Source organism: Anthonomus grandis, chromosome 5 (assembly GCF_022605725.1).
Source record: "Anthonomus grandis grandis chromosome 5, icAntGran1.3, whole genome shotgun sequence".
NCBI classification, from domain to species: Eukaryota; Metazoa; Arthropoda; class Insecta; order Coleoptera; family Curculionidae; genus Anthonomus; species Anthonomus grandis.
The window spans coordinates 423967-437171 of NC_065550.1; the positions used below are offsets into that span (position 1 = coordinate 423967).

The window sequence follows — 13205 nt, forward strand, 5'->3', positions numbered from 1 at the left end:
AGCGAGTCTTTAGAGTTCATATTCACATTCTTCTTCTTCTGGTACCATGACTGTTTAGCGATAGTTGGCCATCATGTTGAGAAATATTATTTTATTGACAGTTATTCACAAAATATTCTAATATGGGTCGTTTGATAGTTTTAGCAGCTCCTAAATCTTTGGCCATGCGATTGAGAACTATATTGCTACTAATTCTGTCTCCCCAACTGTTTTTTAGTAATTGCCGCTACACCCACATCTCGAATGGTTCTATAGATTTCAGCATTATCTTGGTGCATGAACATGCTTCCATGCGGTAGAAGAGAACTGGAAAAACATAGCAGCACCGTACCACCTTCATTGGCAACTTTAGCGTCAAGTTGTGACTGGTTAGCACTCTTTTTATCTTCACAAAAGCGGCTCGAGTTTTCTCTGGTTTGGATTCTACTGATCATTAATGTTGCTACTGAGATACACTAACTTATAAACTCTCTCGAGTTTTGTGCCGTTCATCATCTCTAATATTCGGTTATTTTCTAATAATTATATATTTTGTCATTGCTGTCTTAAGCCAAACGGTGTCCGAGTGTCAGTTATCTTATTAATTAGGTTTTGTAAATGTCCTTCGTTATCAGTTGCAATAAGTGTATAATCGGCATATGTGATATTATTTACATTCACCCCGGTAATATGAATTATTTCACTAACATCAGTAAGAGTCTCATTGGATATTTACTCTGATTTGAGGTTGAAAATTAAGGGCGAAATAATGAATCCCTGCCTCACTTTATGCACAGATTATGCAATTTACTGCCCATTCTGCGATAATTTCAGAGTACCATTTTTGCTCTCTTAATGGTTTTATCCAGAGTGGCCCCAAGGTATCTCACAAACGATGTAGTTTCACTTTAGAGTAGGGATAGACATTCTTTTTTCTTGTACCATTTGCGTATGATACCCAGCACTTTTTAGATGATTAAAGGTATTTTATCCTCGTTACATTGTATGGCTAAAATCATCATGTGCTTGATCTACCTTAAATAAATTGTGGTGAGCGGGTTATGGTAACCACAGAAATCCCCCTTTCTGTGGTTGTTCTTGTTTTTAAGTAGCAAGTTAATTTATTATTATCTCCTAGCATCACTTTGATCCAAATATCCAACATATTTGTGTCTCCTGACTTTTCTGTTAATTCTCCTGCCTAATGAGCATGCCGATATCTGATAGTCAGTGCGTTCTCCATGTTTTTCAACAGAAATTATGTCAGATTAATTGGTCTTGTTTCGGTTGTTGAGCTTTTTTTGTTGGTTGGGCATTAGTGGTTGCATGTTAAACATTTAGTAGCAAGATTTCGTGCAGACATCTTTGAGCATAATAAGAAATGTTTTAAAACAAAGTCACTTATCCTTTGGCAAATTGGATTTTTGATGTCACAAGTATATTAGTATCATTCACCATTGATTTCCAGAAAAGCTAGAGGTTGATCAAAATTTATACTAGAGTCAAATTATTCAGTGCATCTGTAAAGTAGCGGATAAATTAAATAAAAATGAAACGGACCGTTTCTGAAAAAAATGCCCGACCCCGTCGATTTTAATATCTGGTGGTTTAGGGCCATGTGAACAGACAGAATTGTCGATACTGGTATTTACCGAAAACCTTCATTGGTTCACAAAATGTCATACACAACACCCTTAAAAAGTCAATGTGTGGTGCGGTATAGTATAGAAGGAAGAGTTTTAGCACCTTATTTTTTTGATGACATTCACTGGTGAGAGGAGCCCCGCCACACAATGCTTTACCCGTTAGCAATTATCTAGATAAAGTTGTGCCAAATCGTTGGATAGGTAGACGAAGGTTCATTGAATGGCCACCCATATCGCCAGATTTAACTTCCCTCGATTACTTTTTATGGGGATACTTAAAAAGTAAAGTGTATGTCACTAAACCAGTGAGTTTAGAAGATTTAAAAGAACAAATACGCCAAGAAATTAGAAATATTACTCCAGATGTCATTGACAACGTTTAAAAAGAATTTTTAAATCGCCTTGGTTATTGTCAGGTGGTTAACGGTGCTGAATTTGAACATTTAGTTTAGATAGGTATTTCTTTAATTTTACATTCTATCATCATTTTTCGTTCAAAATTGTTTATGTAACCACTATTCAATTGTAAAATATCTTTGTAAAAAAATACGCTCTTTCTGATTCTGCATTAAAAAATGGTGGTTTCCGTTTAAAAAAACATATTAATGACGTCATTTTTTTTAATGTATAGTGAATGTATTCACTTAAATGAATCTATATATTATATTATTTTGTACTATAACTAAACAATTTTGATTAAAACAAACTATTTGGTCAGTATGTATATTTTAAATATTATATACTGGTCTACCTATACATCACATAATTCTGTGAAGTGTGAACGCAATATTTATTAAAAGCTATATTAATACGGGGCTGTAGATAATATTATAGGATAGCATATTTTAGACCTACCCAACCAGATGCTGCGGCAACTGAAAACCAATAAACCAACACTGGGCCTGGCATTCTTTCACTTATCACCGACACATTATTTTTTTTAATATCCATCATTGTCTCTGACCAAGTCAGATAGTACGTTGTCCAACTATTATTGGTCATTACGTCCGGGACCTGTTTCTCTATAAGTGGAGTTAATTTCGGTTCGGTACTCTTCGGAGCAACCTTTACTATATTCAAACTAATTACACCTTAAAACAGTAGTAAATAATAAAATAAAATCATATAATAAATGTTTTGTTTATACCATTAATAGTGTCTAGTTTGAGTTGTATCGAGTTTAAATTATTGGCGACCCACATGAGACTTAACCAGATTTGTCCGCTACCTCTCATTTTCAATGAGAGATTGGTGTAAGTATTGTGTTCTTGTTCTGAATAAAGCCCAATAGGAAAGTACTTAAGAAAATTGTTATCTGTTGTATTTTCTGTATGGCATTCATCGATCTGAAAAATAAATGACTTTCTCGCCTTTATAACTATCGTAATAAAATGTTATACAATTTACGGTTCACCTGCAAAAATACACCTATAGGCATAGTCTCATAATGTGAATGATATGTCATAAAAACTGGATCGAATGCCTTGTCCTCCTTGTCAAACCATTCAAAAAGCGGTGTAGGTACACCTTTAAAACCGAACATAATTTCTCCTAAAAATGTTGCAAGTTATCATCTATCAGAAACAATACATTAAATGCCTATCTCAAGAATCTTATCTTGACCAGAACCTGAATACCGTTGCAGAGCTAAAACAGAAGATTAGGCACGAAATTACCAGCCAAGAGCTTCAGAATAATCAAAAGGAGGTCATTTAGCTGATATCATCTTTCACACGTAGTTATCATGAACTACCCTTAAAGGGCAAATAAATAGTTTTTAATAATTTTTTCCACAATATGGAAATCCTAACTGAATCACCCTTCTTCTATACAGGGTGTCTGCTAATTAATGGTACATGTAAAAACCAAAGACTCCTGATGTAAAAATATTACGATTTAACTATATTTACCTATATCCAAAAGTTGATATTAACTGAGATACAGGGTGTTAAACTTTTTTTTGTTTTTCCCCAATAACTTTAACAAAAGTTAACTTTTTTTCACAAAAATTTGTAGTTAGGGGTTTTTTAGGTCGAGAAATTCATTTTTTTAATAAATTGAGTGTACAATGTAGGGGGCGCTGTCTGCGACATCTTTTTCTCTTTCATAAGGTCATAACTTTTTTGTGCTTAACTGTATTTAAGTTTTTATTGAAAATAATACTTTTTTCATATTTTTTACGTAAAAAAGGTATACTACTTTCGGGTCGCTCAGAGTCGCCGTTTTCGAGATATCTGCCTTCAAATTATTTAGTACAGCAGCTCAAGCAAGCAATAATGTCTTGTTACTCTTTACCAATCATTTTTTACATCATAAATAATGTTTTAGTATAAGTCATTGAGAACAATGTAGACAAAAATTGGATTATCATTTAATTAACTTTATTTAAAATAACTATGACACTAGAAAATCTATTGAAAGAAAATAACATTAACGAAAACAAACTTAACTATGCGACTAATAACTTTTCGATTTTGAAACTGTGACGAGATTTAGTAAAAAAATAGATCTGCTTTTGACAAAAACTGTTCAAAATGTCTACCATTCACTTCAATACATTTAACAGTTCTTTTGCTGAAAGATCTCCTAATTTTAAAAAATAATTGTTCGTTTCGTAGCTTTTGTGCAGCATATAAAATTCTCTGCCATAGTTCTTCTCTGGAATTCACTATTTCTTTGTAAACGAGCGACTTCATATAGCCCCATACACAAAAATCCAGCGGGTTAAAATCGAGACTTCGCGCCGGCCATGGCCTCTGGCTCCCACGACCTATCCAGCGATTAGGAAAACGGTTGTTCAGGTACTCTCTGACAGCTTTGAGAGAAGTGTGCTGGCGCTCCGTCTTGCATGAAATACATATGTATGTTACCTTATGTCCAGCGGAATATCATCGAGAAAATCTGGTAAATGTGTTTCTAGGAACTCAAGGTAGAGTTCCCCGTTTAAAATGGGCGGTAGTTCCAGGCCAGTTTAAGGGCCCAATAAATGATTATCGATTATACCACACCATACATTAATTTTGAATTCATGTTGGAAATGACGTTCGTGTATTGAATGTGGATTTTGTAATGCCCATGTGTGTTTATTTCTAAAATTGAAAATGCCTCTACGTGTAAACGTTGCTTCATTAGTAAATAGTATCTTATTCAGAAACATGGGGTCGGCATTTATTTGGGCACGGCAAAAACTGGCAAATTCTATCCTGGGCGCAAAATCATTTTCTAATAAATTTTGCACAGGACTGAAATGATACGGATAAAGACCCTCTTCGTGAAATATTTTACAAATGGATGACTTGCCTACTCCAGTTGCCGCAGCAGCATGTCTTGCACTTATTTCCGGATTTTCAGCCACGCGGACCAGAATTTCTTCTTCTTGTTCTGGAGTTATAACCTTCGGGCGCCCTGCGGAATTCCATTTAGGACGAAATGTACCTGTTTCTCCTAATCGATCGTAAAGATTTTTGAAGATTTTGAAATCAGGTTGTCTTCGATTTGGATAGAGTTCTGAATATCATCTATAGGCTTCGCGTCCATTAAAATTTTCTTGCGCATATACACACAACATATCCCTCATTTCGGCATTTGAAAAAAGATTGTGCGTCGGCATTGTTTCTCAACTTAAAAATTCAACAAAACAGTAAACTGGATGCAAAATCACAGAAAACACTAATTAAATATTTTCTGACAACTTTAAACTAATCAACAAACAACAACAACAACATGGCGGTTTCCTAACAACTGCGTCTCTAAAGTTCATTTGCTTTCTCATAGCTTACTTTAAAAAAGCGAATTATTTCCCGATTATATTAATTATTCAGCCGGGGTCGAGTGCATGGTGCACTAAATAATTTAAATACAAATATCTCCAAAACGGTAACTCTGAGCGACTTCAACTCGGTATACCTATTTTACGTACAAAATACGAAAAAAGTATTATTTTCAATAAAAACTTAAATACAGTTAAGCATAAAAAAGTTATGACCTTATGAAAGAGAAAAAGATGTCGCAGACAGCGCCCCCTACATTGTACACTCAATTTGTTAAAAAAATGAATTTCTCGACCTAAAAAACCCCTAACTACAAATTTTTGTGAAAAAAAGTTAACTTTTGTTAAAGTTATTGAGGAAAAACAAAAAAAAAGTTTTAAGTTTAACACCCTGTATTTCAGTTAATATCAACTTCTGGATATAGGTAAATATAGTTAAATCGTAATATTTTTACATCAGGAGTCTGTGGTTTTTCCATGTACCATTAATTAGCGGACACCCTGTATATTAAAATGTCACTTTAAGAATTATCTTTAAAAAAATAGATTTACCTTTCCGAATTTGTAACCAAAAATCGGTCCACTTTCCGGCAGATATCAAATGAGGAAAAGTTTTTGATTCAATCAACTCGCCGTTTAATAAAAGTACAACTTTTTCGTTCATTTCAGCACCTAATTCAAAATCATTACGATAAATAATCCAATTCTAAATTAATAAAATATTACCAATGATTAAAGCCAACTCTCCAGATCCCTCCTTAGGGAAAAATACAAACACCAGGCCAGCCAACAAGTCAGGGTTCCATTCTTTTAAAGCAAACTTTAGCCCTCCGTGTAATCCCTTTTCCTTCCACTGCGGCAAAATAAATATCTTACGTCCTTTTTGATTTGTCGACACTATGACTATCATTTCTTCTGGTCTGTCACAGTCGCGCACGCTGCAAACGTCTTGGACTACTTGGGGATCTTTTGTGTAACACCAGCTACCTATTTTTTTTTGTATTTATTCAAATAGTAAAATTTTTCCTATTATGAAGAAGAATCAAATATCAACCGAACGTCATATGGAGTAATCTTTTCAGATACAGAGACCTTAATTCATGTATTACAGTAGGATTGTTAGATGGCGCCAGGGTCTAAAAGTGATAAAGGAGCACACATTTTGTCGGAATAGTGTATCATAGTTTTTCTATACTATGATTAATTATAGAGTTCAATTTTCGCGTCATATTTTACCCGGTCAATGTTATTTTTCTCTTTAACCCCTTCCCAGAGTCCCTCTTTGCTTAGCAAGTACACAGCTGAATTTATTCACATCGGAAAACCAGCCTGCATAATGATAGCTAGAGCTAGCTTTAAAATAGAAGAACTCACTTCTCAATAGAATAGGGTGTAACTCGAAATACAGAAAAGGATATAGTCGCCTTCGCTCTTATCGTGGGGGTTCAAAGGTCACCACGTAATATGAATCAAATTGAAAAATCAGTGGCTGCCAAAATGTTATTTCCTTGAGTGTTTGACAATACATTGAACGCCGTCATGTGACATATTAAAGCCGCGTATACACCTTAGAGCATAATTATTAACGGACGTGATGCCTTTAACGCCGTAAAAATGTCTGCGGAATACTACGTATCCGAGATTCGACATGTAAAACATACGTTGGTTATTTCCTTTCATGACGTGAAAAAGCCCATAAGTATAAAGCCCGTTGGGTATACGCCTTATCGGTATATGCCTAGAATTCCCGATATTCTGCTAAGTTGCCAGACATAATATTTACTTCTCTTTTTTGAAAAATTGTCCGAAATAGACGGAATTCTCAATAACAATTTTTCTTTACGCAATAATATCTAAATCTAAGCAATTTATATTTTTTTATGAGAGCAAAAATGCCTCCCTAGCCTTTCATTAAAATTCTACATATTTCATTTAAAAATGGTTGTTACCTAAATTTTTGAGAAATTAGTATACGATTTAGCATGACCCTATGTATGTGCATAACATACTAATTTGTCGATTTCAGGGCACAGCGTCTAATTTTTAACGATTATTCGATCTTGTCTTCTTCTTTGTTTATGTGTGATTGTGTTTTTTTGTAATAATTATTGGGAAACTATACATTTTGGTATAATGACAAACAATTAATTTGTATTGTGTGTGATGCAGTGCAGTCAGAGACCAGAAAACTACTTTCTTTGTTTAAAGGCAATTTCATGTTACAATCTCACTTTTAAAATGACATTTTAATTTTATGATTTATTATTTGTCGTTCGACCCAATCTATACGTTGATGCACAGAAAATTAAAAAAGTTGTGTTATCTTTTCTTTTATATCAGTTAAAAGTCAAAAAAAGATAAAAAATAACAAAAAAAAACTGGTGAATGCGGCGAGCATTTCTATCTCCCAATTTACCAATTTATTTACTTAGCTTTTTTTTAAAAGATAAATTCGAGGGGAGCTCTTTAAAATGTCGTTTTCTAATAAATATTTATTTATTTATTTATACATTACAAGGCAAAAAAAAATTGAAACTAACTATTAAAAAAATGGAGAATGCGCCGGGCATATCTATCTCTCAGTGCATTCACCAATTTACAGTGGCGGCCAGCTAATTAAAAACGACACAAAATTTAATTTTTTTGGAAAACCATTTTATGCAGTTTTACGAATGATATTTATTTATAAGGGTTAGACATATTAAACACATTCTACCATAAATCAATAGTAATCTATTCAAAAATCTAGGGAAAAAAAAATTTTACAAAATTAATGGACAACAAATTAAAAACGAATTCAATATTTTAATTTTACACCAAAAAAAATCAGTATTTGGTAGGATATCCTTTAGCTTCTTTTATTGCTAGACATCTTCTTTGCATATATTCTATTAAAGTTTGACAGCGAGTAATTGGGATGGAATACCAAGCTTCTTGAACACCTTTCACTAGTTCGTCCATGTTTTTAAATTGCTTTGGCTGAATTATTCTTTTAAGATCATTCCACAGATTCTCTATCGGGTTGAGGTCTGGACTACACGAGGGCCATTCAATTACATCAACGACGTTTTGTTCAAACCACCTTTTTACTGAACGTGCTGTATGCTTGGGGTCATTATCCTGTTGAAATTTCAGGTAATAGGTAATTTTTCTTCTGCATATGGAAGCATCACATTTTCGATTTGTATTTCTCCTGATCTATAATTCCATCGATTTTATAAATTGGTCCAACTCCATACCATGACATGCAGCCCCACATCATGATTGAACCACCTCCATGTTTACCAGTTAATTTTGTGAATCTTGGATTTAATTCCCCACCAGGTGGTCTTCGTACGTAAGTACGACCATCCGATCCGATGCGATTAAGTTTTGTTTCATCCAACCAAAGTATATTTTTCCATTGGGTAAGGGTCCAACTCAAATGATCGCGTGCGAACTGCAATCGGAGTTTACGATTCTTCTTTGAGACAAGTGGCTTCTTTCGGGAAACTCTTCCAAATAGTTGAAACTCATTAAGTCGGCGGCGAATTGTTCTTACTGATGGCTTCGGATCGTTTTGTGCATACATTTCACGTCTGATATCTACTGCTGTTAAATGGGGCGACTTTTTTGCTAAACGTACCATAATTTTATCCTCTCTTGCGGTTGTTATTCTAGGCCTTTTCTTCCTAGGTACATTTCTAACCGTGCCGTGAGTTTTATAATGTTTAATAGCATTATGAACCATAAATTTGGAACATTTTAGCATTGCTGCAACTTTACTGTATGAATGCCCTTCTTGAACCAAATTTAAAATTACTTGTCTTTTTTCAGGGTCACAACTCTTTTTTTTACCCATAACGTTTGTTTTATATTGACCTTGTATTACTTAAGTGACACACCAACTAAATGATAAATAAATGCTACACATTCATATTCGACAAAAATTGATAAAAAAAAACAAAAGATGAATCGTTTTTATTTAGCTGTCCAAGGTATTTCTAAATTGTTAAAATATCAGATTCCAAACCTGTTCCATATCCAAATCCAAATATTTATGCATGTGCAAGCTTAACATGAAGTGATAAAAACATTTATGTGCAAATAGAAAATATACCGTATGATTTTGGCATAAAATATTAAAAATTGTATCGTTTTTAATTTGCTGGCCGCCACTGTATTTACTTAGCTATGTTTAAAAAAAAAATTTTGTACTTTTTAATCATACCTAAATAATAAACGAAATGCAAAAAGAAAACTAATTATTTTAATAACGAAAAAGCAAATAAGGGATTGCTTAGAATGTACAAGAAGAAGTAGCTAAAACGCTTAGAATTAGTTTAAGAATGGTGCAAAAGGTTGTATATGAAAACAAGAACAATCTTATTTCCAAGCAGAAAACAAAGTGTAAAAGGAAGAAGCCGAAGACCGAAGATTTAAGTGAATATGTAAAAATGAAGTAACAAATTTGACTAAAAAAAGAAACTAATTATAACTATCATTATCACTAACAGAGTCGGAAAACTCTTCGTCATTTTCCGAATCTTCTTCAAATCGAGCAATGATCAATGGTTCAACTTGAATATCGAGTACTTTTTCTCTCTTCCACCAGGTTCTAATAATGTTTTCTGTGGGCTCCACTGATTTCCGCCAATACTCCTTTGTGATGTGATTCAATGCCTCATTCCAAACAGCTTCAACCTGGTCAGATCTAAGCCCAGCACCTACATGCTTCTCATAATAAGATTTTGACCCTGCCCATATAAGCTCAATGGCATTAAACTGACAATGGTATGGTGGCAATCTTAAAACTTTATGGCCATATTCACGTACTATTTCGTCAACAGCATATATTTTTGGTCTTTTCAGCGATTTTGCAATTGAGAGAAGTTCGGATTTTAGCATATATGGCAAGAGATTCTGATTTTCTTTTACTAACCATTCATAAATTTCGCTTTTTCTCCAACTTCCATTTGGTTGTTTATTCAAAATTCTTGAATGATACGACGCATTGTCTAATACTATTAAGGAAGGTTCTTGTATTAACTGTTCCTTTAACCATTTTTCAAACATTTCGCAATTCATATTGTCATGATAATCCATACTTTTAGACTTAGAATAAAAAATAAAACTTGCACCTGGAACGAATCCCGTTGAAGACCCGGCATGTTAAATAATAAAAAGTTTTCCCTGATCACATCCTTTTTTTCTTTTCACGCTATTCACAGATTTATCTTGCCAAGATTTTATTCCACTCCCGTTTGAAAATATCCATGTTTCATCTAAGAATACCACTTTCTTTAACTTTGATTTTTCCTTTTTGTGTATATTGTCTTAAAAATCCTATTCGTTGGCTCACAATATTTGGTATTTCACACAAATATCTTCTATTGCAGTCTTTTTTATAGTGAAAACCCATGCTTTTAATTAATTTTGATAAAGCAGAAAGTCCAATTTCCAAAGTGCTGCGTTGCTTTAAAACATCCCTCAGAAATGGCAGCGTTATATTTGTTTTTAGCCTATATAGTTCATAAATCCTATCCCTTACTTGTATATTTTATCTTTTTTACTTTGTACATCACGTAGTCGTAACTTATTATATAATATAGTCGTTGCATGATAAAAGGAGTAAAATTCCTTTTCATAGGTGAGTACAATAATTATTATTTAAGTACTTATAGAAAATAATTTGAAGGTTATAAGGTTCATTATTTTACAGTTTTTCAGCAGCCTTTTTATATTACATGACCAAAGTGTAATTTATTTAGTATGAATGTTATTTTTAATTATTCCAGTTTTCCTTTTAAAAGGCCAGGAATCCTAGCTCTTTGGGTAAAAGCTATAAAAAGGGTGACATGGACCCCATCAAGATTTGGCAGATTGTGTGGAGCTCATTTTCTTCCAAGCGATTACGTACAGAAGCCAGGATCACAGATGTAAATAGCTCCGCACGCGCATAGCTCCGAGTGCGGAGCTATTTACATCTGTGGCCAGGATGTTCTGTTAAAATTTTGAAATTAGATGCAGTAGGGGAGACCGGGGACAATTGAAACAGGGGGCAGTTGAAACAGTCGCCATTTTTTTTAGACGCGAAGGTAAAAACTCGTGTACGCAGCCTCACAACGTTTGACTAATTCCACATTTCTGCTCGACAGTGTGAAACTAGCAGTTGAGCAAAGTGGGTGTGTTTGCGCTCGGCTCTCTTATTTTATGTCAACAAAGTAATTTTTACGTTTCATCTAAAAAGTGTGGAAACAAGAAATTTAAACGCAAATACATCACTTTTTTGTTTTTAATAATTTTTTTTATATTTTTCCTTAGGTTTAGCAGCCTAAACTTGTTAGTTTTAAGTAAAAAGTTTAAAGAAAAATAATATTTTGCTAAAAAAAAGGGGACAATTCAAACAAGATGTAAATAATTTTACGGGGACGGTTGAAACATAATTTATAGAAGGCTTTTGGTATTATTTTTGCGTAAACTGATTGTAAAAAACTCTCTGAGGGCTATTATTTTGTTATAGAATGCCACGTGAAAGGGTCAGGAAAACAAATAGAGGTACCAAATCCAACTTGGTTTACGAAAATGCGTATAGGGAGGTTATTGAAAATAAAGCATCCGTAAGGTCTGCGGCAGATTTGTTTGAATTGAATCATGTTACGTTAGGTAGATTTATTAAGAAAAAAAAAGAATCTATTGAACAAGGGTCCACTGAAACTATAACAATGATATAGGTGCGTACGACGAGTATTTAACGTTGAGCAGGAAAAATCCATTGTTAAATACATAATAAAGGCATCTCAAATATTTTACGGTCTATCGCCAAAAGGAATTCCTAAGCTGGCCTACCAAATATTCCAAAACCGTAAAATATTCATTGAATATGCCGAATACATGGACTAAAAACTCATTGGCAGGAGAAGATTGATTTTCCGGGTTTATGAAACGTAATCCTGAACTATGAATCCATTGTCCCCAGGCTACAAGCCTTTCAGAGCGACCAGTTTTAACCCAACAAATGTACAACTTTTCCTTGACAATCTTGCCACGGTAATAGACAGATATAAATTCCAAGCGAAGGACATTTATAATATAGACGAAACCGGTGTTACGACGGTACAAAAACCTACTAAAGTCATAGCAGAAAAGGGACGCGAACAGGTAGGGGCACTTACATCAGGAGAACGTGGCACTTTGGTTACAGTGGCTTTATCTTTCCAAGATTAAGATATCAGGATCATTTCGTTTATGACGGTCCACCTGGGTGCATTGGAGCAGGAAATGCTAGTGGATGGATGTAAGAAGATGAATTCTTGTTATACTTAAGACACTTTCAAAAACATATCAACAGTTCAATTGAAAATAAAGTTTTGCTTTTAATAGATAACCATCAATCTCATGTAAGCATCCCATGCTTGGACTTTTGCAAAGAAAACGGCATTTTTACACATTCACTTAAATCTTCAGTCTTCGGCTTCTTCCTTTTACACTTTGTTTCCTGCTTGGAAATAAGATTGTTCTTGTTTTCATATGCAACCTTTTGCACCATTCTTAAACTAATTCCAAGCGCTATAGCTACTTCTTTTTATACATTCTTAGGCAACCCTTTATTTTCTTTTTCGTTCTCGAAGTAAGTAATAACATTAAGTACCATTTTTTTGGCTTGAGGATTTAGAAATCCACAAAAAGGCTTTTTCTTTTCCATAATTTGAAATTTGGCATTAATTATCTTGTAACAAATAATGTCATCCGTCAATCGAAACGAGATAGGCATATTTGTTATGAAAGTAATTGTTTTAGAACCACTGTTTTAGAACATTTATCATTTTATC

At 33.8% G+C, this 13205-nt stretch overlaps 2 protein-coding genes and 1 pseudogene across 6 annotated transcripts in view; all 3 read right to left on the reverse strand.

Annotated features, from left to right (window-relative positions):
• LOC126736020 (tyrosine-protein kinase hopscotch-like) overlaps positions 1–13205 on the reverse strand; it is a 185729-nt gene that overhangs the window by 103896 nt on the left and 68628 nt on the right. The gene's annotated exons all lie outside the window — the stretch shown is intronic.
• LOC126736018 (uncharacterized) overlaps positions 1–13205 on the reverse strand; it is a 69398-nt gene that overhangs the window by 11547 nt on the left and 44646 nt on the right. For all 3 annotated transcript variants that reach the window (XM_050440205.1, XM_050440206.1, XM_050440203.1), the window contains 5 exons: positions 6121–6381; positions 5947–6066; positions 3040–3176; positions 2773–2971; positions 2481–2716 (listed from right to left, as the gene is read on the reverse strand). In XM_050440205.1, coding sequence (XP_050296162.1) covers positions 2481–2716; positions 2773–2971; positions 3040–3176; positions 5947–6066; positions 6121–6381 — 953 coding nt within the window. The remainder of the gene's footprint in view (positions 1–2480; positions 2717–2772; positions 2972–3039; positions 3177–5946; positions 6067–6120; positions 6382–13205) is intronic.
• LOC126736041 (uncharacterized) lies at positions 4083–5516 on the reverse strand (annotated as a pseudogene).